The sequence below is a fragment of the Mastacembelus armatus genome, chromosome 17, assembly GCF_900324485.2.
Source record: "Mastacembelus armatus chromosome 17, fMasArm1.2, whole genome shotgun sequence".
Taxonomy (NCBI): Eukaryota; Metazoa; Chordata; class Actinopteri; order Synbranchiformes; family Mastacembelidae; genus Mastacembelus; species Mastacembelus armatus.
This window is the reverse complement of record NC_046649.1, coordinates 12,160,214-12,188,191: the sequence shown is the minus strand read 5'-3', so window position 1 is coordinate 12,188,191 and position 27,978 is coordinate 12,160,214. Positions and strand designations below refer to the sequence as shown.

Sequence of the window (27,978 nt, the reverse complement as noted above, 5' to 3'; positions counted from 1 at the left end):
CATTATCTCATATCTTTTCATAGATTTTGGTGTAAAGGTGTTATGTTTTTACAGTTTGGACACCTAAACATCAGTAACACCTAACATCAGTTATAGAAGCTCTTTCTGAATCAATATGTTGTGAATTATTTAAAGAGCTTTCCGTCAACTTTAGCTGAAGTCTTGGTATTGTATTATTACACACTGTGCTCGCTCCTGGCAGGATTTAACAGACTGGGCGGGTAGAGTGCGCATGCGCCGTGCGCAGCTCCGACCAGTGCGGCAGGAAAACCGCAGAGACGCCGCGGCCGCACCGGGGGGACAAAATACTTGCGGAAAGAAAAGGAGGAATAGGATGGACACTGTCCACCTCGTTGGGTTATGTGTGAAGCTGTTCTCCGGTGCTGGACTGTAGCCTCCTTCCTCCGTCATGTCGGGGATGATAATGTCAGGGAGTGGAGGAAACCTTCAGAAACCCTCCTTCTGAACTGCGCCGAGGGTTTCGGGATATCACTGAAGCATAAGGGACATAAAACCGAGGATGGTGCTCATGTAACCGAGGAGCGTCTTCTGTAACTCGTCGTCCTCTCCAACATCAGGCCGCGCTCAAAGTTTTTTTTCCCCCCTATTTTTCCAGAGAAGGGGAAATTTTGCTGCATTGAATTCCTCTGGTCGGGATGTCATCCGCAGTCAGGAGGAATTCCTCTGGCTGACTGATCCTCCAGCTGCAGCGTAGCGGGATCCCAACGGAGAGAAGATGGGAGATGCGGCAGACGACAGAGGTATGAGACGGACCTTCATCGTCCCTGCCATCAAGAGCTTCGACCACTACGACTTCACCAGGGCCAAGATCTCCTGCAGCCTGACGTGGCTGGTGGCCAAGGCTTTCGGCTCGGGTAGGTGGTGCTTCCAGGTCCATTTCTGGGTTAGATTAGTGGAAAACCTGCTGGAGATAAGCATCTAACACGTGACAATGGGGCCTGATGATGTGTTTCACCGACCACTTTACAACTGGGACTATTTAGTAAACAACGGCCTGTAATCACACACTGTCATCAAATAAATCCAACTACTTACTAACCTAAGAGTTCCTCCCTTCTCATCACCAGTATAAATATTTATTCTCCTAATTGGTCACATAAAGTACAGCAGTGAGAGCCTGTGGTAAGTGGTGTTTTAGGCCCACATGCCCCTTTTTTTTTTTTGTTAACACTGCTGCTTTTTATTGAAACAATCCCTACCTGGTCAAATCCACTACCCCTCTACATGTCACAGGTTTTCTCCATATAACCTGTTGCTAATTATTCCCCACTGCAGAAGTAGGTCCAGACCTATTATGTAACAGTGTTGACCACAGATCTTCACCGTTGGCTGAGGTTAAGGACTGTAGCTACCTAGAGTCGTCACAAATGTCAGAAAATGTACTGTAAAGTTTACAAACACAACATATTTGTCAGTCTATACACCAGGTGAACATCTTCTCTTGTGCTGTGGCTGCTTGCAAGTGGCCCGAGTCTTCTGTTTGTTTTTACATCCTGCCAGTCAAAAAGTCCAAAAACCTGAAAACATCCAGTTACAATCACGCTGGAGAAGGAAACACAGAAAATACTTACAACTGAGAAGCTGGAAAATGTGGTATATTGCGTATATATTTGCTTGTAAAATGAATTGAGCTGTTTATTTTTGGTCGTCAAACTATAAAGAATGACACCCACCATCTTGTTTTGTTTGGTCAACAGACCAAAACAAAAAAAATATTCTTTGTGATCATAAAAACCAGAAACTAAGCTCAGCAGAGGGCTGTTGATCAATTATCAGAGGAGTTGCTGATTAACTGTTTAATTGTTGACTGATCATTTCAGCTATGATAAAGTTACACACTGTCAACTGTTAAGCTTTTCTTTGTGACGTTTTCACATGGATTTGTGTGTCAGTAATGTTTCTTTACTCAGAAACATTCATGTGTATCCCTGGCCCGTCCTCATCGTGGTCTGGAGTAATTCCAGCCTGATCTGAGCGCAGAGGTTTAGTCCAGCTCCTAATGAATGTTTTAAACAGCTGCTCCTCCATGTACAGCGCTCAGAGTCTCTTGTGCCTGCCATAACAGACAGACAAACCTAGAAAGTGTGGGATCGAAAAAGAGAACTCTGAATCACACCCACTGGTCCAGCTGCGTCTGCCAAAATAGAGCTGCACGTGATGCTTTTCTCACTCTCACAGAGCATGAAATGGTGGAGACGCATACAAGATCCAAAACAGCAACATGAGAGAGATTCAAGCTGCTGCTTTGGGTTTTTCTGGTACCTCCGGTGACACAGTTTCAGCTGCCAGCACTGCTGAGAGCCGTGGTCCAGTTCATAACCAGTCCTCAGAGTCTTGTCTGGCCTAGTTTGGATTGATGAGTGATGGTTTCACTGTGGGGATGCTCACATGCTGTTTTTTCACCAGCTGGAAGAGATGGGTGGATTTGAATGTGGATATGTTTTCACAACAAAAAGCAAGCATGTTTTATTTATACAGAACCTAGAACCTACTGAGGCTGGTGGTCGCACTCACCAACAATTCGTGGTTATAAATCCAAAGCTTGACAATGATGTCTTGGCTGAATCACATCAGGTGACATCACTGATGCAACCAGCATCACCACAGGTCACCACTGACTTTTCATTCAGCTCATACAGCAGACGCCCTCAAATGACATTTTCATCAGTATCGTTCTAATGTTAAATCAGATATAATTTAATATTAACAGTAGACCACATGACAGGCTTGTATGCCAAAGGAGTTGCTTGTATTGACAAACCACAGAAACCAATCACTGGACTCTGCGGTTCCCCTCAGCTCTACAGAACATTAGAGCAGCTTTGAGCTCATTGTTTAGGTTTCCTGACCCACAGCTTTACAGTTTTGGTCCAGGTTGTCCACTCCAGCTAATGTTGCTTTGTGTCTGCTGGATGTGTAGGTTGGTCGGTCTTTGCTGAGTTTGCCATATCAGCTCAAAAGGTGCTGATATGTAAGTATTTACAGTTTGTTGCAAATGAATTGTGAGTCAACACCACATACTAACAACATCTAAGACAAAGGTACTGAATTAATAATCTAACCGCTGCCAAAGTAAAAGAAAAAACTGTTGGGATTGTCAGCTGAATTAGTTTTTTAACAAAGGAGGTAAATACTGCTGACCGTGATGTTGTGCACGCTGAGCTGTGATCCCGGGGGTCTCCAGGGAAGCGTTCTTCTCTGTCCGAGTCTTGCCTTCCTGTGGCAGCTACTTCCTGGCTGTTTCCGCTTTGATGGCCGACACAAAGGAGAGGGTTGTTAACGTGACCAGGCAGATTTGAATGAACTCTAGAAAAGTGTGCTATTGTACCCTACTCTTTTGTTCTACTTAGTGTTTTTATTATAAATATGTCTTTTGTATATGCCTTTAAGTGTCAGAATATAAACAAGAACTGACCATTTTAAAACCTGTACTAAAATTAGCTCAACATCACTATATCAGATTTGTATTCTCAATGGCTGAACCCATTACAGCTCCATTAATCAGCATCATAGACATTCTGACAAGAGTCGGATCGATTTTAAAGCTTGACTGGACACAGGAGGCTTGTTATAAAGGAAATGCTGAAGTGGGTCAACATCTGCCTGTTGCTTTAAATTGCTCTTTTAATCAGCCAGCACTGGGGCACGAGGGGGGCTGCACTTACTGGAAGACTGCAGAGGTGTGTTCACCAGCTTAATGAGTGTTTTTCTCCTCTTTTAATAAAAACATTGAGTTTATTAAGCTGTTTCTCAGAGCTGTTCAGCTTCTGCTAAATATTTTAGACATTTAAATAACAGAAAACAGTAACTTTAAGATAGAGTAGTTTAGTTTCCTTTGTTTGCCTCAGTGGGATTCAGAGACAAGCAGAGAGGAAATGACCCCACAATCCAGGAATACACACTCATACAGGAGCACACAGTGTTCACACACACACACACACACACACACACATTCCTATACAAGGATCTTGTCTGACTAAAGTGATACCTCTACAGGGCAGAGGTGCACACAGTATGTATGTCATTCAGTTACAGATTGATGACTAATATTGTTTTTAGAGTCACGACATGTGGTTAAAAAGATGGTATGATCAAGATATAAAGAAGAGTGAGAGAGAGTAGCTGTGGGTGTTTTTCTGTCCAGCTATTTTCTTCAGATCAGATTTGCTGAATGCGGTAACATGATTAGAAGGTTCTCCATGCTTTGTAACGTACACTTCCACCAACACACTTAGGCTGCAGCATACCTGACACATGTGCACGCTACAGAGCATTAAACAAATACTGGCACTTTGCTCACATGATGCCTCTCACAAGTGTCTCTACACTAAAAGAAGCATCATCAAACATACAAGTGAAATTGCTCTGGTTCCTATTGTAATAGTGAAAGTTCCCACTAGTAGAAAGCTTATTTCTTTTAATATTGTCTTTTCAGTGATCATGTTCAGGGGGTTTTGTGGTGTGTACCATGTTCTCATGCTCTATGGGATTGTATATGCATTTTGAGCTGGTTGTGGCCATGAGGGCTACAATACAAGGAAGCCATGGCAACAACAACAAAGGCAGTAAAATATAGAAGGAAATTGCTTCTCTGTTGATGATGGTGTCTGAGTAGCAATGCAGCTGGAGAGCAGGAGGTCTTCCTAAACACAAAAAGATATATATATACTGGACAAAATTAGTGCTAACCAGTTCTGTCCTTCTCTGTTTTTCTCTCTGTTCAGATGCAGTACCAGAGGAGCTAGTAGAGCCTTTCTATAAGGACCAGTACAACCAGGAGCACCTGAAGCCACCGGTGGCCTGCCTGCTTCAGTCCGCAGAGCTGTACTGCCGGGCGGGGAGCCTGATCCTCCGCAGCGATGCTGTCAAACCTTTACTGGGACACAATGCCGTCATCCAGGCTCTGGCCCAGAAAGGCTTGTACGTCACTGACCAGGACCGACTGGTCACAGAGAGAGACCTGACCAGCACACCTATACACATGGTGAGTAGAGATGGACCTCACACTGCACACGACATATTGTATTCAGTGACTGTACATCTAAGAGTTCAGCCTAACTTATGTTTTTGCAGGTGTCTGAGCCTTCAAATGAAACATTTGCATTTACATATTCACACTGTAGTAACCATGGCGATATGATGTGTGAAATGGGATGGCTTGTAACAGAGCTCAGTCTGTTCATTTGAATGATATAAGCATATAAAACGGGGCCATAACTTTAGAATTATTTTGTTAATTCTCTATAAAGTTTTAACAACTAGAGAAAAAAATGCAGAGCCCAGTTTTCCAGAGCAAAGATTATAGCTCACTGTTTGATTTTACTCCAAAACCCAAACACATAAAACTGACAGTGATGTTAAACAGAAAAGTAGCAAATGCCAGCGTTAAGAAGCTGAAACCAGCAACTTCTTTGCTTTATAAATGATTGAGATTGATTATCTAAATTCTTGCCAAACATTTTTCTCTCAGACAATTAATCTTTTCAGCACTAATATAATAGTGGATGTTACTGTACTCAATGTGCTGTGTCTTCCACTCATTGGAAATAAGTGTGTTTACATGACTGTGTGTGTGTGTGTGTGTGTGTGTGTGTGTGTGTGTGTGTATATATACCATGTGTCCTACTGTTAGACCATCCTCCTGTTGAGAGAAAAACAACCGCTAATGATGGGTTTCCTATAGTAACCCATTACTCACTGTTCGGTCTCTGTGTCATTAGATGGCACAGGGCAAACATGCCTTAGTTCTCATAGCATGTCGTCATACTGCCTCCAGAGCTGGAACTTATGGTTATTATCATCATTGATTAATCTGTTGGTTAATCAGTCCAAAACCCAAAGATGTTCATCTCACATTAAAGACAAGCAGCAAATCCTCACATTTGAGAGGCTGGAATAAGCTAATTTGGGGTATTTGAGAAACAACTTAAACTGTCAGTGATTTCCTGTTGATTGACTAATTGATTCATTTGCTTATTGTTTCAACACTAGAGCACCCCGCCACCATTTAGTGGATGTTAGAGGAACCTAAAAGTGTTTATTTATGGTGTTTTAGTTGTGAAAGAAGGCTGAGTCTGTGGCAGGCATGCTGCTAAGCGCACACATGGCTGGAGAGCAGGCACTTCTGCTGACGCCAAAAGGTGTCTGCATTGCAGTGCACCCTTCCCTCCCCCTCCCTTCCTACTTCTCCTGCCTTCACTCTATCTCTCCTTCTATCTCATTGTTTCTGTCTCTTTCCCTTTTCTACCTTGTTTTCTTCTCTTTCTTTTTCTCTCTTCCAGCCATGGTCTTTATTAGCCTTTCTCTCCTCCACCCCTGTCTCATCCAAACTCGTTTGTCATTGTAGATTAAATGAGACTGGGAAATTGTTATCTTCTGAATATTTAATTGAAGCTAAGACATATTTCATCAAGCCCACAGGTGCCCACACGTCTTCTCTCAAGATGTAGATGCATTTTATTTGCCCTTTGCGAGAGCTCTCGGTTTTTACGGCTCCTTAGGAAAATTCAAAGTCACTATTCAAGGGCATTTTTATGTTCATGGTTGATGTGCTACATCAGTCCTCGACTAATGATGTCTAGAAGGTGGAAGTGATGGGCAGTGATTTGGTGCAAGGCTTAATGATCCTATGTCCTTTCACACACTGTAAAAGTACTTGTGCAGTGAGTGTGTATACGAGATGATTTAGTGTTAAGTATTGAAATGGAGCCTGTACCCCACTGACTCTCGAACACATCGACCTTCAGTTTTGTAACACAGTCAGGCTGTTTGTCAATCTGTCCGTTCTTACTTTTATCCTTCGTCTTTCTGCGTTCATTAAAATGGCATTGCAAAGTAGAGGAGCCGTCATCCACAGCCGTCACAGCCGTCTGTGTGTGCATTTGTCGACTCAGTAGGTTAATTTTAGTCATGCTAAAGTCGAAGCTTTTCATTTGGGGTTTTGGTATATCTGCAGAGAAAATGATGACCTCATGGTTTCCAAATACTGTGCAATAGAGGAATAACTCATGTCAGGGGGAAGGATGAGGAGGGGGAAGGGGAGGAGGAGCGTGGCAGTCTGTTAGAGGGCGGATGCATACAGAAAGGGAAAAAGGAGGGAGATGGAGTTTAGGGACTGCCATTTGGTTGCAATCCAGGAGAAATCAGCAAAGTAGAGCAAGAGAAGGGAGGTGTACAAGAGGACAAATGGAAAAGAGGAGAGGGCGAAGAGCTGATGCAAAGGCAGGAAGGAAAACATGCCAGAGGACACGTGCAAAAGGCCACTTGTATATGTCAGTGTGGAAGGAGGGGAGATTGGGAGGAAACATGGCAACGATGGGGGAGTAAAAGAGCAGACCACATGGAGATCAGGGAGGTTTGAAGGATAGGAGTAGAGGGACGTAGGAAGATATGATGTGAGCTACTGCAGTGCTGTGGAGGGTGGGGTCTCACTGTGAGTCAAAGCACGTTTGGCACACAATTGAGAGCCCCCCACTCCACCTCACACTACACTCCCAACAGGAACATACACCTCCAGAGAAATGTCAGACCTCCAGCAGAGAGCACACGACCTGTGTGTCCTTTTTTAGTTCTGCTATACTGTTTATCTTCAACTTACCTCTCTCCACTGCTCCTTGTGTGTAAAAACACTAAGACGAGAATACGATGGAGAAGAAACAGCCTGGGTAGTAACTGAATTTGTCTGCAGATGGACGTGTACTTTTACCTAAAAGAAAGTTGGACAGTTACACCCTACCAGTTAGTGCACACCAACATGTTAATGGCAGGTGTACGTTTGTGTGGTAAAAACACTTGTATTGCTCAGATGTAGGTCAGTTCTGACTGCGGTGAAGGGACACTTGTGATGTTTGTGGAGAAAGACGTGACTTTGATTATCTGTTTGTTCAGCTGCATTGTGCTTTCCTATAGAACCCTTTGATCAAGGGCAAACACACACACATGCACACACACACACACATGCACATGCACACAACAATACTGGATATGCATACTGATGCTCTTGTTGCACAGAATGCATGAGTGTACCACAGTTCTTTACAGCTCTTTATGAGCAGTGTCTGCCATTTCCACAGCCTTATAAGGTGTGTCTGTCACCATGAGTGGGTTAGACTTGCTTTTTAAAACACACACACACACACCAAAGGTCTTTGTGAAGGGATAATAGACAGCACATGGCTTTTAAATCCATGTTGTAGTGTCAACAGTAGTGCTTTTTCCCCTGTGGATAAGACAGGAATCAGTCTGTAGATATATAAGCAGCGGCTCCACTGTCTGTGGTGTTCTCTGTACCTCTTGAACCCACACCCATATGTACACAAGCTCTGAATAAAATGGCACATTAGAGACATGAACTCAGTTGAACTTATTGTTTCAGTTTTTTTTTTCCTTCCAGTGTTATAAAAAGTATACTTTGACTTTTTGGGGAAATACACAGAGAGGTAAATGAAAAGATTTATGCCACTCATTTGTGTGTTTTAATTACAAAGCTAGTTTAGCTCAGCAATGGGTACCTAATGATGCAGAGTCCGGTCTGATGGTTTAATTTCAACAACAAACATTAGCCACACACACACCGTGCTTTAGAGATAGGTGTAGAGGAGGAGCTGTGCAGTCTCAGCGTCAAAGTCGAAAAAAAAAATGTTTTTATATACATAGTTAATTAACAGAAAGTCCAAAAAGTTAGCATTTGTTCTCAGCTCATTCACAACAATTGACCAAGATTGGAGTAGAGCACCGTGGGAGTGTGTCTGTGAGCAGCTCACCACTGACAGCTGAGATGGGAGGAGGGAGAAAAGGTTGAGAACTGTGGCCCTAGAGTCAAAGTAAAGAATGATCAGCTTTTAATCTTCTGTGTTGTAGTGAATAACGATCCTTTATGAGCAGATTGGTCCCAACGCATCACAGTTCTCCCCCTATGAAACACACAGTTTTAAAAAGTGATGGGGAAATCTTTAGATTCCACTGTACAGGCAAACAAGATTATTATATATGTTTTTAAATTGTTTTTTACATGATTTAATGTAGATATTCATTTTACAAAACTCTCCAATGAAAAATACATTAACACAGTGATTTGTCACTATCATTTAAATTCATAAGGTTTCTCTGCCCAGAGCCTCACACACACACACACACACACACACACACACACACACACACACACACACACACACACACACACACACACACACGTCCACGTCCACAAGCTTCTTAGCAACATTAAAGATTTAGAGGTTTTATGCAGAGTAGTTCAGAAAAGCTTCAATCAGGAAAAGGAAAAGCTCAGTGGGTTTTAATGAAAATCATGGTTTCTGCATCTCCAGCTTCAGTCTGAGCTCTTGGTCCCTCTCTCTCCCTTCCTGTCTGTCTCTTTCTCTGTCTGTCAGTCGGTCCAGCTGTTGTCCAGACTGATGACTGCACCTCTAGAGGAGGCTGCACGCAATGTCAAATATCTGGCAATATCCTGAAGATGCAGGAATTCAAAACAGTGTCTGGAGGTTGTTTCATAGAAAGTTCAATATCAGGCTAATGCCAGTTTAAACAATCCTGTTTATCCATATACCCAAAGGCTAAAGTCGTACACACTGTATGTCACACAGCATGCATATAAGTACAGATCATTTTATTAGTATTTATTTATTTGTCTATTAGTTGATAAGTTTACTGTACTGAGTCATCAGAGAATTAACCAACATCATTAATACTTTGCACTTGAAGGCATCACTGAGATTTGTCATTATTCACATTTTATGGGCTACATTAGATCAGATAACACTTTCCGTTGATTTCTTTCAAGGAAATTCAAGTGTTACAGCAGCAGAGTAAAAATACAATAATGGAACAATATAAATAATTAATAATTAATTTAAATACAGTTCAGTTCAACCCAGGCAGTTCAATGTTTCATTTCTGTGAAATAAGTTGCTACTTTAATGTTTTTTTTTGCATTTAATCTGATTTAAGCAACAGTAGCAGCTGTGACATTTGAGTTTCCATGAGGAGTTTGTTTCTAACAGTTATGTGTCTTCTGTACACGCCGTCTGTTTAAACTGGCAGAGGAGCGTCTGGCGCTGACGTTGAGCACCAGTGCAGCTCAGAGTCATAGCACTGGATAGGCTGTTGGTTTCTTGTGGAAACACTCGGTCACGCTGACTGTTACATGAGGCTCTGTTGTCATGAAAAGAGTCCTGTGCTCAACAGTACGGGCTGTGGTGGGATGAGGTCTCACTGCTGGTTTGTGTCTGCTGGCTTTAATCACCTTAACCATGAAGCAGACGTAAACACATGCGCACACACACTGAGTGCAAATGTTTTTTAGTAAGAGCCCTGAGGTGTAACAGGAAAGGGGAAGGGGAGGTCTGTTGGTCTGACCGGCCTGGAATGGTATTAGAAAGGCCAGGAGAATGTCGGGCTTTGTGTAGGCGTTGATGGCTGGTGAAACCGCTCACATGAAGCGAATTATTCCAAATGAGATAACGTGCGCGCTATAAAACATTGGACAGTCTCATGCTGTTATGAGACAAGAGAGATGAGAGAAAGTGTGATCAGAAACTCTCTAAACATAAACTTCCCAAGTCTCCACAACCCTCCCTATGTAAAACTTACTGAAGGAGCATGATAGATGTTCTGTAGGTAGATAACCTAGAACTGCTACATACTACACATTGAGGTGACAGCAGTTTGTGGGACACATGCAGGATCTTTGCTTACATAGCAAACACTGTGCACAGTGCCTATATTGAGCTCTGGCTGACGTTAACAAACAGCGAAGAAGCAAAGCCAGTGCGATGCAGGAACTGGAGCGAAAAATAAAAAACCACCACAGAGGAACATGTGTTTCCATAAACTAAATTCACATTGCAAAAAAAAAAAAAAAAGAGCGGTCAAAAGATTATTCCAGGCTGTATATTTTTTATAGAAGTGGAGAATATGAATAAAATCCTTATATCACAATATATAAAAAGTTAAATTATGTTAAAATCAATGGGTTAAAGCTACACGTATTTTCTGTTGATTTTTGGTTGAATGAAAACATCTTTTCCAGCAGTTTTAAATAACTTTGCACTAATGGGGAAATATAAAGTTAGACCTTTAATTGTCAGTTGCTCCTGTGTGTCTCTACAGAGCTCCCACCTGGCGCTTATCGATACCCTGATGATGGCGTACACAGTGGAGATGGTGAGTGTGGAGAGGGTGATGTCTTGCATCAACAGATACTTCTCCACTGAACCCTCACACGGTGACGGACACATCCAGGAGCTGCCTTATGACACAGAGGATGCAATCACCACCTGGATGAACAAGGTACACACACATAAAAGCACATCTGTGTGTACACAAAACCACAAGGACATGAGCTTTCTCCTTACAGAGGGCAACCACTGCATACAACCTAAAGCCTTTTACAGTGGTGTTTTTTTTTTTATTTGACCCTGAGTTCTTTGTTTTATTCTGGATATTGTTCTTACACTGCTCTTTAAAGAACTAATCAAAGACATGTAATCATGACAGAAAGATTTCCAAGTGATGACTGATTGAACTTTAAGGTCTGCAAAGCAGGATTGTAAGCGTACTGAGTTCACAGTAAGCTTTAAAAGGGCAGTAGCTAAGTCTTTCTAATCTTTACTTTATTTCATGGCCTTACCGATTATTTAGTCATTTTAAGTGGCTTTTACTGACCTTGCTGGGGACTGTAGGGGAATTTTGACACAGCTGTCCTACTTTTAAATAATAAAACAAGCACTAGCACACAAAAAACTTATGTTATTACTGATATACAAACCAATGTTTCCCTCTGCTGCATTTTACAGTGCAAAGGCATTAAGGTACTCATGCATGATTCATTGACGGATACAAGCATAAAATCACATTGTGCATGTAGCTTCGAGGCATTAAAAAAGTCCTATTCTCTGGAGTTGCCTCTGCATTGTGAATAGGTCAGAGGTCAGCTAAAGTGCTGGATATTAGGTTACAGTAATATTAATAGTCAATAGATGGAGGTGGAGGTCAAAAGCTTCTCTTTGATTTCTAGAGCCTCTCGCACTCATGTGTAGGATTTATATCCACCCAACACAAACTCACTATTCAGTTTCTCAGTGTCGACCAGATACTTGAGTGAAATGCGACCTTGATCTCGCTCTCCCTCCAGGTGAATGAACACCTTAGGGACATCCTTGTCGAGGAGCAGAAGCTGAAGGAGGCTTCCTCTCAGGAGGCGCACAAAGTAAGAACACAAACAAACATTAGCACAAACTCTCAATCTTTAAATCTCTAAATAGAAATGAACAAGATGTATTTCATGTCTTTATCTGATCTGCTTTCTCAGTCTCGCTGCCTGCTTCTCATATTTTTAAATATTCCTTTATTTTACCCAGAAGCATGAATACATGCCTTCCACGCAGAGCACATGCAGACACATATGATATGTACACACACAAAGCACAGTGCACAGTACATCAGGGGAACAGATGAGCTCAGTCTCAGACCAGCTGCAGAGAAATGTTGGCAAGAGTCACGACACTGTTGTTAGAAGAGACTAAAAAATGTGCATGGCGGAGGAGGGGAGAAAGGGTGGCACACAGAGGGGCAGAAAAAGGAGAAAAAGAGGAGAAATGCAAGGAGCAATAATCAGAGAGTGAGTCAAGGGAGAAATGACACCGGGGTGGGAGACAAACAGCAGGACTGTCAGGAACTTTGTCTGCTATAGTATAAGAGAGGCAGTTACAGAGACAGACACAGTGTTGTCATCTCGCAGGCCTGGTAGTTATGTAAGGGCTGTGTGACACAACGAGTCAGTCTACTGGAGCAAACACACAGCAGCTCTGGACCTCTTCCACTCGTTTACACCACGAAGCTACAGCACAGCACCTTATCAGGGCGCACCCCTGGAGACAAGAGGGTAAAGGTTAAAAAATTGAAAAAGAAATATCTCACTGAGAATATGTGCAAAAATAAAAAGCGAGCTTTGGCAGTTGGGAACAAGTAGGTAAACTTCCTTCAATTCAATACCAACTCAATGAGGTCAACTGCCAGTTCAATGTTTTAGCATTTAAGCTTTTAACACAAAGTGCAGCTGAGGCTGATGGGAAGATTTTTAAGATTGCTTCATGAGGAAAAGCACAGTTTAAAAGACCTACTTAATAAAATTATTATAATTCATCCCAAGGGGAAACATGGATGGGTATGCCAAATGTATTGACAGTCCATCCAGTATTTGGATGGACGTTTCACTCAAAACCACAAATATGATCCTGGAGGAAAAGAATTTTAAGGCAATTCATCTGATTCTTGTGGAGATATTTCAGTCTGGACCAAAGTATTGTACAACAACGCTATGTAAAGGCCGAAAACACACACAGTCATATATTAAACTGTTTGCATACAGCATGTTGTAAACTGCCAAAACAGTGTCACCATGTTCCCTAAACCTGCTCTTCAAAGAACTGCAGGAAGTCATGATTGGCTGAATCAGTTTGGAAAAAGAGCTTTTATTTCCTGTGGGAGTTTCTGGGCAAATTTTCTTCTGCTCATTGTTTGTTTGTGAGCATGGTGAGAGAGATTACTGCCTATTGGCGATCATTCTGTAAGCTAATAATACAGATGGGGTTTGTGACCTATCCCACACTGACTCACATGTACACAGTCAGAATTTGTCAGAGGCAACAAGTTACAACAAGGGAAGAACGTAGACTTTTCAAAAAGGAGGAGTACACTGTGCGCTCAGTGTCGGTCAGCTGCTTTCCTACTCCACATTTAATCTGCATTATTATCTTGAACAGAAGTCTCTTCACTGTGTAGGACATACTCAGAGGAGATAATTTCACACATACACACACACACACATATGCCTGTGTAACCACACAACCACATTAATGGTTGAGCACAAGTCTCATCTATTCTTGGATTGTGTGAAAAATCTTTTAACGGTGGTCTTATGACTAAGTGTTTGGCTTGTTTGTGTCGACACTGTGTTGAAGTCTGGGCTAAACAGGTACTTACACATATGGTAGTGATTGTTATCCAAGCATTAGGAGCTTCAGAAATTATTACAGTTTATTGTAGCTTTGATTAATTCCATCATTGTTTATTAGGTTGAAACATGTCTGAAAAACTGCTGTTTTGAACTGAATATAAAAAACCTGGGTGTGAAACAGACATGAATGTGTGTGAACGGCTCACTTATTTGAACAACTCACAAGGAAGTGTTAGTGAATGTGAAATAATCTTTCATGAATATCCCAACACCCAGAGGTAAAATCTGAATTTTGCGTCATTACTGTACTTTTAGCAGTAGTAGCAGCATGGTCCTGGGAAGGACAACATAATGAACTGACAAATTTAGAAGATTGTGCAGCCTCTTTAAAAGTATAACATCTGTTCTTTCTAGTCTTGAGAGGTTTGTCCCAGCTGTGAGAAAAAGAAAAGCTTATTTCCCTTGCTCTCAGCCTAATCTCTCTCCCACTCTCTCCTGTTGTTGTCCAATCATCATCCACCCTCAAGTCTACTAGCAAATGGTACTGGAGATTAGTACCTGTAAGTCCATCTATTCTGAAACTCCACTTCAGCAGTCATCACGATCTACCTCCTCTCTATTAAACACCCCCCCCCCAAGTTCTCAAGTTTGTCATTGCATGTGGCCCAGAGTCCCATCATTCACTGGTCAAGACCCCCCCCACACACACACACCTGGGAATTAGATTCAGGGAAAAGGAGACCAATTTGATCTTGCATCAGGTCCTTCAGAGTAGGAAACTCTTAACTGTAATCGTGAGTCCAGTCCAGTTCACATGATCAGTGAAACTTTCCACTGAAGAACATATTAGAAACTACTGACACAACCTCAGCGTTGTTAGCAATTTTGTGTTGTAAAATACAGATGCGTCACCTTTCCTGTATGTTTATGGGGAGTACTTATACCCTGAAAACATATGTAGCACTGTTGTCTGTCTGTTTGATGAGACATGTACAGAACCTGTAGTCAGGAAGAAAACTGCCACAAATGTTATTGTTAAACTCTAAATCACATGGATTCTCTGCTACATCTACACAGTTTAGGTTGTCTCAGTGATACTGAACTGTACAGAAGATGTATAATGCTGCGAACATTCATTTGCTAGCATGCATTTTGTTCCTCACTCCCCTACTAGAGAACTTACCACTCCTCACAAGCATTCAGTTGCATTATTTGAGCTGATCCTTAATCCATCCTGTGCTTACAATTCCTCAAATTAACACTTTAAATATCTGAAATGTGTGTGTGTGTGTGTGTGTGTGTGTGTGTGTGTGTGTTGCATGCATATGAAAGTGTGCCTGCAGATGTTTATACCAACGACGTATCCGCCCTAGTGACAAATATATGTGATGTCTCTTTACCGTTGCCATGGTTGTAGGCTCGCTACAGAAGGGAGCATGCCCAGCAGAGGAGCACTCCATCGCTCCCCCTGGTGGAGAACCTGCTGAAGGACAACACAGATGGCTGCGCCCTTACTGCCCTGTTGCACTTTTACTGCCCACAGGCCGTCAGACTGGAAGGTGGGGTTAATTTGTAACCACACCCACTCACTACCGGCTCTCGCTTCTATTGTAACTCTTCCAAAAAGTAAACACACAAAACCAAAGTCAGTTCAATCAGTTACACTTGTAATAGGAAAGAATGGCAGACTGATTTTGTGTCTCAGCTGGACAGAACAAAAGACTGAATAATTGGAACAAAGTGTGTGTTTATTTTCAACTACCTAATAAGCATTTGGCTACATTCTTGGTAGTCTAAATAGTTTTACAGGCATCACCTAAATACCAAAATCAGCAGATTATGGAACCTATTTTGACTTTATTTATTTAGTATTTAAGGTCTGACTGGAGGACTGTAAACAGTGACCACCTAAGAAAGACACCAGGATTTAGGACAGAACTGAGGAAGGCAAGCAAGACAAAGAGAGACAAAGTCTTGTTTCCTCTCAGCTCGCCTGCTCCCTCGTTTCTAAAAATGCCCTGGGTTGGGTTGTGATTGGTCATGAGGCAGTATGTGACGGAGAACTGGGAATGGCTGGCTGCTATTTCAAAGATAAACAGCTCTTGTGTCTGTGCTCTGAGACTCTTGGGATTGAATGTAGTTCACAGGGAGCTAATACACATGTGAACCAGATGTGGACGAGGTTAGATTTACTTGCTGTCAGCTTGATTTAATAAAGAAGTACAGTAAAGTACAAAATGACATCATTCCAGGGAAATCTGCAATAATGTTTGGTTGCCTGTTCCCGATCAGTTCCCTCTAGTCAGACATCCTACACATGTATGAGCCATCCTTAGGCTAACGTCAGGGGATAGAAATCCTGATGAGTCATTTACAAGGGAGCTGACGACAGTTTGAAAACTTGTCCAATGAATTGTTCAATGATTTAAGTCGGTTACTGCTCATGTAGTGGGGGGAGTGCAGTCATTTTGTTCTCATCTATTTATTTTTTTTAAACATAAACTATGCCTTATCTTTTCTTCACCTTCCTGTCTGCCCTTTGCTATCACCACTCCCTTGTGTATGTGTTTGTGTGTGACCCCTCCCTTGGCTGAACAGACATCTGCCTCAAGGACACCATGTCTCTGGCTGACAGTCTGTACAACCTCCAGCTGGTGCAGGAGTTCTGCAGGAACAACCTCAACCACTGCTGCCACTTCAGCCTGGAGGACATGCTCTATGCACATGCATCCATAAAGGTAGAGAGGCGTGAATGTATGTGGAGTGCTGTTTTATAATGTCCAGATGAGAAAAGAGTGAAAAGAAATGAGTTTTGGGGAATATTACAAACAGGCAAAAATGAGTCATGCAAGGAAAACTGTAACAATACATATGTGTGTAGCAGACTCTCACAGGGTTTGGTTTTGTGTGTAAAGTACATGTGCACATGTATTAGGGACAAAAGTCATATTCTAATCAAAGGACAGTCACAGTCCAGACCCATCTCTGTCTGTCTCTCTTGTTTCCCTCCGCTCTCCTTCCATTGTTTTTATCAGACAGCAAAATCTGTGAATTTTTTAGAAACAGCACAACTCCTGATTCACTAAGTCCTCGGGCAGAGATACAGTGTTCCCATTTGACACACACAAGCACACATTTGTTTTTGATTAATAGAAGAATTACTGTACGACTCAAGAGAAACCCTGTGCCATCCTGACATTAGAAGCAGCAGAGCTGGTGTGGGTAAATAATATGCACAGAACGTGGGTAGAAACATTTGGATTCAAGTCACGGTCCGAGTAGACTGGGACTTTTCATTCTTCAAAACAAAACAGCAGACAGTTTTACTTGTGCACTCACTGCTCTGTATTTCTCTCTTTCTCTATTCATTTCTCATTCTCAACATTGTTTATACTGTGTGTATTGACTATATAGTACTGCAGTAGGGAAGGGAGGGTGAAAAATGGTCATGGAGAGCAGCTAAAGGCTCTGGCACACCGCCCATTCACCCCAGACATACTGCCTACTGAATGCTAACCAGTGGGTGTATGTGTATGTGTGTCCATTCATTAAATACACTGCATGAAAAGTAAGTCTTGTTTGTCCTGTGGCCTTTTTCCGCCTCAAAAATAAGGATCTACAGGAAAAGTGCAGGAGCAGTTTATAACAACAGAAATCCCATTTTCTGATGGTTTTCTGTTGTTATCCCTCCTAGAAGTCAGTATGTGTTTCCTACCGATAAAATCATCTGTACAGGCCTCCAGAGCTGCTCTCTTTATAGCACAAATGCATTTATCATGAATGTGGGTCACTCGCTCGCTGCTTTTTTCATCTATCTGTGTATGTGACATATTTAAACTAAACTCCAGATGGTGTTTTTGGCACCAGTTTGCAAGAGTCTCACAGGCCTTATATTAAACAATACAGACAATGATACATGTACAGCTATTCAAGTACACACACACACACACACATACGCATAAGAATGTTACCTAGCAACAGATGGGAGGCCATGACCTCACCTGTTGTATTGCGAGTGTATCTTCACAGAGACGCTAAGGGAGAAGGAGCTAAAACTCCCAAGAGACAAATCTGGTTATGACATTAATAAATAACTTTATGTATGACTGCAACATTAACAAAAAAGGTTATGTGTGTGTTTGTGTGTGTGTGGTCTTGCAGAGTAACTACCTGGTGTTTATGGCGGAGCTTTTCTGGTGGTTTGAAGTAGTTAAACCTTCATTTGTACAACCCAGAGTCTTCAACCCAAACGGTACAGTACCATCTTAGTACAACATCTGCATTCTATTTATTCACAATCATTATGATGATAATTGGACAAACATGTCAGCATGGTGCTACCTCTAATACTTAACAAGTTACATATTAATATTACATGTATGATGTATTTTATGTTTTATTCTGCAGCTTGTGAGCCTGTAACCTGTAGAAATATGGCTCCTGTGTCCAGTCCTGTCAAACAGAGCTATGCAGACAGACCAGTCAGCCCAGACAAAAGCCCTGCTGAAGGTAAAATCTATTAGCCTGTAACTGTGGCATTTTTCTAAAGCAAAAATATAGTATGGACATTTACAATGCTTGGGGATGTGGATAGAAATATTACAATGTTTGTACTGGGTTATGTTCCTCACTTGTAAATTAAGCAGGAGCCTTCTTTCAACAGTTTTTAGTCTGTTTTCTTGAGTTTGCTCATACATGCTTATTTCAGCACTGCTAACATGGTTGCAGAGCAGTGGAGAAATGTGTGGATGTTTTGTTTGGAAATCAGAGGCCCTCTATTGGCTGATTTACAGCACTGCAGTGATACAGTTCTTTAGCATTTGAACCCTACTTAAATATTTTGCCTTTATAAAGTATACAGTATAATTTGTTTGTGAAAAATTTCACCTGGAATTCCAGAAGAAGAGGTGAGATAGTTTGGAAAATCCACATTATAATTAGAACTGTATGTTTACATGCAAGGGCAACTCAGTGGATTAGCAGTTAGCACTGTTGCCTCACACACAACAAGAAGGTTCCTGGTTTGAAACCCATCAGGGACCTTCCTGTGTGCAGTTTGTATGTTCTCCCTGTGCTTGTGTGGGTTTTCTCCAGGTACTCTGGTTTCCTCCCACAGTCCAAAAACATGTATGTCAGGTTGATTGGTGACTCTAAATTGCCCATAGGAGTGAGTGTGAGTGTGTGAGGTTGTTTGTCTCTATGTGTCCCTGTGATGGACTGGTGACCTGTCCAGGGTGGACCCCTGCCTTTCACCCAAAATAGAGAGCTGGGATAGGCTCCAGCAGATCCCCGTGACCCTAAATAGTAATAAGCGGGTATGGATGGATGTTTACATGCAAGTCTTGCTCTTCATGTACTTTGCTACTATTGATTCAGTGCATCCAGTAATATACTTAAACAAACTCCTGTTTATCTGCAACAGATGTAATGAAGAGATCTACCTCCATGTCCTATGTTGACGGCTGTGTTGGGACATGGCCAAAAGAAAAACGGTGAGTTCAAAAAATCCATCATCCCTACATTACCTCATTGACCTGCATGTCTTTTATCTTTATCCTTGCTGTTTCCTTGTTAAACTAACATCAAGTGTCCTTCCTCTGTCAGCTCCTCCTCTCGGGGGATTTCCTTTGAAATTCCTCTGGACGGAGACCCGACTGTGCCACCTGGTGAAGTTCCCTCCCTCCGCGGTATGACTCGCTCTGCCAGCAGTGATGGTCTTGGGTTCAAAGTTCACTATGCATCTCGAGGAAGCATGAAGCGTCACCTCTCCCTCATGCCTGTTAGTGTAAACGGCCAAAGCAGACACATACCAGAGGAGGAGGAGGACTTCACTTCACACAAACCCCTGGGGCGGAACAACACATTCTCAGTCAAAAACCAAAGCAGGTACGGAGTGATCCTACATTATCCTCTAAGTTGTCAAACACAGTCATTATGTGTTTAAGTGAAATCAGCATTTATCTTCTTATGTTATATCACAGTAGTTCCCAGCTTTAGAAAGGGACTGCACTTTAATGAATCAAGTGCAGCAACGTTCGTCTGACAGTTAAAAATATGTTCAAAGACTCAAAAAGATAAGAAAGGTATTCAGCAGTTTAACTAGTTTTGGATACGTAAGAGAAATAACAACAATCACCCACAGCTGACTGCTTTAATCAACCTGGATCTGTGTTTAGGTACTCCAATGGTGTCCTCCCAGACAGCAACCATCGTGCGAACAATCACCATGGCAACCACAGTGGCCAAATCAGCCCATCAACCCCTCCGAGCATTGAGGAGGCCCTGAAGATCATCCACGACACAGAAAGGCCCCACGCTAGCCTGGGCATCTGTGATGGAGACAATGGCTTCTTCCTCCATGGTGCAGAGCCATCAGATCATCCAGGGGCCCAAGGTCAAGGAGACGATCCTGGACCAGGTAAGGCTCAGCTGAATGACCATGACCCCAATTCTGTGTCCACTGATGAAGTTGACACGGGTATCCATGTGAGGACGGAGGACATCCAGAGCTTGGATGAGGACTCCTCGTCTATAAGAGACTATTCAGATATGGACCCAGACTGTGAGGCCATGACCAGATCGTGCCCTCTGCCTGACCGGCCAGAGAGAGAAAAGGGCAGGGAGGGAGGACACAAAGGGGCCGGTGACACTAACCCTGAAGGTGAGAGGGGAGATGGAAGCGACAGGAGCAGTTCTTGCCCCAGTTCAGCGCCCACACTCCCCAGATCTCACACCGTCAGCCCTGTGTCGTCCTCTGGTGGCTCTGGAGGAGGCATGGTGCGGATGACAAGCTTTGCAGAGCAGAAGTTCAGGAAGTTAGAGGGAAGAAGTAGTGGAGGAACCACACCAGAGAGTTCAGAGCTTACCATACCATATACGCATCAGAAGAAAACCATTTCTTCTCAGGTGTGTGTCATTCATTCTTTCACACTTTTTTTTTTTTTTTTGCAGATGCAGAAAAATAGTTTTAATGGACATAGATTGGTGTATAATTAATGTTAACAATCCTTGTTTTTTCTTTCTAGATCTCTACACCCCCTTTGCCGATCACATCTCCCACTCCAACAACACCTTCCCCCAGAGACCCATCCCATCTCATAGCTTCAGAGATGATTCAGCTGAAGATGAAGCTGGAAGAAAAACGCAGAGCCATTGAAGCCCAGAAGAAGAAGGTAAACAAACACAGCTAAAGAAAGATAGCCAATGGTATAGCTTAAGATAGAAATGTTCACACCATGTTGCTCTTGTCACATTTTCTAGGTGGAAGCAGCTTTCACTCGCCATCGCCAGAGGATGGGCAGGACAGCCTTTTTGAACGTAGTGAGAAGAAAAGGAGTCACTTCCCCTCTTAGCCCTAGCTCGGGGGGAGCAGAAACTCCTTCCCCAGAGCCACCCACACCCTCGAAGGAAACTAACCAGAGCAGCGTGGAGCGGGCTGAGAGATGCAAGCCAGATGGAGCAGCACCCAGATCCCCCTGTGAGGATGGCGGAGGTGGGTAACCCCAACACCAAGAGAGACAGTTTGATCTTTGAGATTATACTGTAAAATGTTAATATAAAACAGTGAAAGTCGCTGATCAAAGTTCTGAAATTGCTTGTTCCAGCAGTCCAAGATGTGAAGATATTCATCTTAGAATGATACAAACCCTCAGATTTCAGAACCTGGAATAAGGAATGTGTGGCATTCCTGCCTCGCTAACTAACAAACTCGTCAACTACACAGCCGATTATGTTTTAGCTTTTTTTGAAAAATGATATAATTCCCTTGTAGCCTGATTTCTCCACAGGTTGGAAACCTGTGGAGAAATCAACCAATCAATTAATAGTTTCAACACTAAGCCACAAAATAAGAAAAATATAATAGTGTCCATGATGCTTTTAGGCACTGTGAGGGATTCTGATTACAGTGGTTATTGATTGACCCTTTTATTTTTTGTGTGTGATAATTCAGCTGTGCCTCCTGGAGAAATCGACCTGGCAGAATACACTCGCTCCATTGAAAGGCTGAACACATCGCTGGGCTTCCTGCAGACAGAGATGCAGCGTTTGGCCCAGCAGCAGGAGAAGATCATGGCCATGAGAGAGCAACAGCAACAGGCCTGGGTCATTCCACCTCCTGCTCCATCTCCACACAGGTATCACTAAATGTCAGCTGTTAATATGATATTGGAAAAAAAATCTCATCATTTTGTGAACACTTCCATGTGTCTTCTCCACACAGGCAGCTCCGCGAGTTACGCAGCAGCAGTGTAACAGGTCGGGGATCCGGTCGAGGCTCAGTTGGGTCCTTGTCTCCCATCCTGTCTTCTTCTGGCTCTCCCCGAGCTCCCAATCATTCCCCCGCTGGCATCAAGCGGCGACCAGCCTCCTTCCATGCTAGGACACCTCGGACTCCACGACCAAATGATCTAAAGGTCACCCCCTTCAGCCGAATGCTCAACACACCAACCTCAGTGGACAGCCTACCGAGACTGAGGCGTTTCACCCCCAGCCAAACCCAGCTCAGCTCTTTTGCCTACTTGGGCCACAGCGAGGGGACAATGGAAAGCAAGAGCCAGGAGGTCAGGGACAACAAAAAAACTGCTAAAGACAAAGAAGAGACAGTATCTAGAAAAAGTGCTGGCACATCTCAGGCACCTACTGAAGAAGCAGCCAAAGTGAAGGAAAATCAGGAGCGACACAAGGAGAGTGACGTCAAACAATCAGGGACATCAGAAGTGTTGTGTCAGCCAGTGTCTGAGATCCAAGGGGCTGCAGGCAACAGGATCAAAGGAGATCCCCAGGACAGAAGAGACCTGGTGGAGGTGCCTTTGTCTGGGCTGAAGCCACCAAGTGGCCACAGTCAGGAAAGAACAGGAGAGGGAGAAACTGGAGACAGTTACGGAGATGAGCAAAAGATGTGCTGTGGATTCTTCTTCAAGGTGAGCTACAGAGTTATAAGATATTTCTACTCAAATAAAAACTAATTTTTGTGTCATGGGTAAACTGTGAGTAGGGCTGGACTGGACACAGAGCTAGAAATGAGCTTTAGTCCTAATATAAAAATAGATTTGAGCTGCCTCATGTTGCCACATTGTATAACTTGCATGTTGTTTGTAGGAACTTTTTTGTGGAAAGAGAAACTGTGACTTCCATAGATTTTATAACACACACTCTGGTTTAGATCATTCACATTTCACTTTTGGCCACAAGACAAAAAACATAGTTAGCTGCAACAGGAAGAACCCCATATTGTGTGAACCTGGCCCAACATTTGCAGTGTTGTGTTTGTTGAGCCGTGAGCAGATCAGGGGACACACATTAGTGAATCTGGGCCAAAAAAATGAGCCAGAGCACAAACTCATGGTTTGATTATAATGCCAGAGCTTTGTTGACAGAAGGTAAATAATACCAATTAAATTCCACTTTCCCCATCACCATCTAGATACAGCATCCTTTCATTCCTCATTTTTCTACTGAGAGGAGAGATGCCAAATATTATATCACAGTCTTATTTAACCTTTATAGACTGTGTTCATATGTTTCATCTATCACCAGGATGATGTGAAAGGAGAGGAGGATATGGCAGCAAAGAAAGCAGCACTGCTGGAGAAGAGGCTGAGGAGGGAGAAGGAGGCTCAGGAGAGGAAGCAACAGCAGGAACTTGACCAGGAACATAAGAAGGAAGCTGCACGGTCTGTCTCACTTCATTACTTCACTTCAATTTACACTAAATGCTATAAAAAAACATGCATTTTTGGTGAATTTTGGCTTTTGGTATTCCAGTGTGTAGTCATAAAAACAATGTAGTGAAATAATTTTTCTTCCAGTGTTTGGTTAAAGTAGTATTTTCTAATCTTTGTCTCGTCCATCAGGTTGAAAGCAGAGGAGGAGCAGCAGAAGAAGGATGAAGAAAAAGCGAGGAGGGACTATATCAAGAATGAATATCTGAGAAAGAAGCAGCTCAAACTGATGGAGGACATGGATGACTTCATCAAGCCTCGATCTGGAAGTCTCAAGAAGAAGCCACGTCCCAAGTCCATCCACAGAGATATTATGGAGCCATCTACTCCTCCTGTGAGAGCAACAGGTGAGCTGCACACAACACACACGAACAAACACACACCATCGCTGCACAACAGCCACAGAGCCATGCTTGACCTTCATGTTGTTGTTATGTTACAGGGGTGCGTCCCCGAGGCTTCTCAGTGTCCAGTGTTTCTTTAGCTTCACTCAATCTTGCTGACAATGACAGAGACCAGCCAGACAACAGGAAGAACAACAGGTAGGACTCTCACTCTGCCTGCAGACTGAAGTATAGACAGATTTGACCTTTATCTTAATTTATATATCATGGATGTAGGAAAACATGGCAACATTTTCTAATTGCAGTCTGTTTACTTCAAAAAACAAATTAAACCTCTTGATTAGGTAAAAAATACAATACAAAAAAATACTGACATCATAAAACAATAATGTACCAACACTGGATGATTTCATCTGTGAATACAACAAAGATGAATAAATGTTCTTATTTCCGAGATTGTGTGCATTTCCTGCCGTACTTTTAACTCTTAAGGCCTTCTCCATTCCTTTTAACCATCATGTTCTCCAGTTGGATCTACATGAGAATCTAAATTAATAAACTTCTGGCATCATCATTAAGTCGGCTGTTCCTTGCGATCATATGTATGTTTATAAAATCTTTAAGTATTTGAGGTCACTGTTAATTTTCATTGTTGTTTATTAAGTCCTATGAAGTAACTTGTAAAGGTTTACAGTCTACATCTCGATTCTCTTTTATTCCTCTCTCCTTTTTCCTTTATTTTGCATGCATCCCTCAGAGGCAATAAAGTAGCTTCTTCCCATATCCCGTTCTTTCTAAGCTCTCCCAAAGAAAGAAAGGGAAGGTTGGTAATGGTCCAAAAAGACAGTAGATGATGTTTGTTGAACTGCTGTAGATATAACTCCATGTAGATATGTAGTTCCATGTAACTTAAAGTCAGCCTGCATTTTATTCAATGACAGACATTCAGACATAGACATTCCTTCAACACAGACAAATTTCTAGTACTGTAAAGTGTCCTTTGCTGTACCTGGCAATAAAACTGATTCTGATTCTAAAAGTACACAGATGTGTTAACCCTAAAATAATTTCACATAATCTGCATTAAAGTACATTTTAAATGTGTAGCTGAGCTGTTTCCTCCTCAGTTCTGCTCTTTATTCTTTTTGTCCTTTGCAATATTGCGCTCAAGGTGTTGTTTGCTGTCTTCTCTATGCTGGCTGCTCTGCGCTTTACCACTGTGCTTGCTGTTTAATCCTAACGTACTTGGGCTCATCCCTTGCAGTAGCCATAAAGACTTTGCTTTGCTTGGCTGAACATGCCTTTCTATCCCTAAGTGCACAGCTTTGGCAGAGTCTGTAGAGTTTGATGTAATGTAAGAGAACAGGCAGGGGTCAGAGAATTGTGTCACAGCATCTGATCTTGTTTTACCCCATCTCTCTGTGTGTTCTATATCTGTTTGTGTGCATGTCTATACGTGCAACCTGTCAGTGTATGCTTTCATTCCATACCCATTCTGTCTTTATGTGTTTGTTGCTATGTTTGTTATGTGTCATTTGTTATATGTGATCGTCTCCAGGCCAGACTCCGCAGAAGGGTTTTCTTCTTGTCCTTCGGCTGGCAGTCGTAACGGAGAGAAGGATTGGGAAAATGATTCTACCACCTCCTCCACTCCCTCCAACACAGAGTACACAGGTATTAGACTGTTACTTTACATAGGTACTGTGCAGAACATGACGTTTCTCTGTTGCAAACTCACACCTGTGCTTTCTTCTCTTCCCCAGGCCCTAAACTATACAAGGAGCCCAGTGCAAAGTCCAACAAGCACATCATCCAGAATGCTCTGGCTCACTGCTGCTTGGCCGGCAAGGTCAACGAAGGGCAGAAAAACAAGATACTTGATGTATGTTTAGGATTTATGTGCATATGTACATTTATTTTTGCATTATGAAAACATTATGTGCATACAAATGATTTTTCTCCACGCTCGGCTGCAGGAAATGGAGAAATCTGAAGCCAATAACTTCCTGGTGTTGTTCCGTGATGCTGGATGCCAGTTCAGGTCTGTGTACTCCTACTGCCCCGAGACCGAGGACATCACCAAGCTGGCCGGCATTGGGCCAAGGAGCATCACGACCAAGATGATCAAGGGCCTATACAAGTACAACTCAGACAGGAAGCAGTTCAGCCAGATCCCTGCCAAAACCATGTCCGCCAGCGTGGATGCCATCACCATCGCCAGCCATCTGTGGCAGACCAAGAAGCAGGGGACGCCCAAAAAACTGCAGCCTAAATAGTGCCAGATGTTTGGGCAACATTTTGAAAGCTTCTCTGGAATGAATACAGAAGTATTTATTGGTTTTCTGTTTTTTTATTAAAGGGACACATGGTGCCACTGTTATAAATCACAACTGGAATGTAGAACATAGGTGGGCCTACAGCCGTTGTTCTAAGAGCTGACTGTTACACTCTGAACTACTTAAATGGGGTGCAAGTGTGTATTTGTCAACATGTGAATTAATGTTCGTGTGCCAAAAAAAAAAAAAAGAGAAGAAAATAATAGGCGGACCAATGCCTTACATAGTTCAACCACTGAAGCACTGAATGTCACACCTCTGACAGAGGCAGTTTGGTTTCTCTTAGCTGATCATGTGTGGCCTTATGCTTGTTTTGTGTGCTGTGAGTGTTGCTATCATCTCGTCAGCACCTGTTGAAAAAGTCTTTTGCGATTGAGGTCAGGTTGTGTGTACACACAGGACTGGGATTAGATTACATGGCCATCCACGGCCATTTAAACATTGGCCTATCTGATCTGTGATCAGGTAGAGGCAGCATTTTTGATTAACGTTTTGCTGTTATACAGGCCTGTTTTTTTTTTAACATATGACAGAAAAACCTATGAACAGTTCAAATTTGTGTATGTGCGTGTCAAGCGAAGAGCCAAGAAGAGAGGAAAATACCTCAGTTGGTATCTGCAATTACTTTCTAAAAGTGTGAAATGACGAGCTTGTGGAACAAATGGAGTACCATCAAACAATTCTGAAAATCACCTGCAACAGACTCTTAATTTATTTCATTTTGATAATGATTTGAAGATATTTTAAAATAGGCAATTTACTCAGAGAAACATAATGTATTATACCTATATAAGTTAAACTAGTTTGTATATAATGGCAGTGGCATTCAAGATGAAAAAGTCGGCTTGTAGTATGAGTAGCTTTTATAATTTATCATGTATGTGTACCAGTATGTTGTTGTTTGGGGCCTTTTCTCGTGCAAAAACAAACAGTGTGATCACGCAACAGTGTCACTGGTAAGACTGTCATCAGTATTAGTATAAACAGAAAACCCACACTGTGTCATCAGTCTGTGATTTAGACTAAAATAAAGAGCAATTTATCACCATTGACTATGTTGCAGTTGGAACTAACAGACGCTCAAATGTCACTTTGATGTGGATCTTGTCTTAAATATTAATTTTGATTTCCCAAAACTGTACATAAATGAATTCACCTATGATAGCACAGACCCTGTCCGCTGTTGTTAAGACCGTCATTACTTTACTTTTACATTACAGTTACATTTTTATTATGTGTTCCTTCAGTATGTGTTGACACTGTATAGATATATTTTGGCATAAAGAAGTATATTTTGTAATGACATTTACCTGTGGGAGTACTGATGATGCAGCGCAGTTGTAGAAAGAAGTGTGTTGAAAGCAAAGTGTAGCTGAGTTGGCAAGGTGTGTAAAGTCTTAATGAGGCTTTATTGTCATAAGAAATACATTAAAGAAAATCATAGTATTTTTTTCCAAATCTGAATTAATTTCCTTTTCAGTTAAATAAATTTGCTGAACTGCTCATGGATTTTTGCTTTTCTATTACTTTGAGCTTTATTAAAATGCCAGCTATCAACATTACTCATGGTGTTTCATTTTTAA

General features: G+C 42.2%; 1 protein-coding gene across 1 annotated transcript; it reads left to right on the top strand.

Moving 5' to 3' along the window:
• Nucleotides 1-163: 163 nt before the first annotated feature.
• Nucleotides 164-27,898, top strand: camsap2b (calmodulin regulated spectrin-associated protein family, member 2b). Its single transcript, XM_026313858.1, has 21 exons — nucleotides 164-875; nucleotides 4,746-5,005; nucleotides 11,146-11,325; nucleotides 12,170-12,244; nucleotides 15,411-15,552; nucleotides 16,592-16,731; nucleotides 18,155-18,245; nucleotides 18,401-18,502; nucleotides 19,416-19,485; nucleotides 19,598-19,879; nucleotides 20,170-20,899; nucleotides 21,019-21,165; nucleotides 21,254-21,485; nucleotides 21,945-22,128; nucleotides 22,215-22,914; nucleotides 23,531-23,667; nucleotides 23,848-24,062; nucleotides 24,158-24,257; nucleotides 25,618-25,733; nucleotides 25,823-25,941; nucleotides 26,036-27,898. Exons 1-21 carry the CDS (start codon nucleotides 737-739, stop codon nucleotides 26,333-26,335), a joined length of 4,461 nt encoding a protein of 1,486 aa, XP_026169643.1. The 5' UTR covers nucleotides 164-736; the 3' UTR covers nucleotides 26,336-27,898.
• The last annotated feature ends 80 nt before the right edge of the window (nucleotides 27,899-27,978 follow it).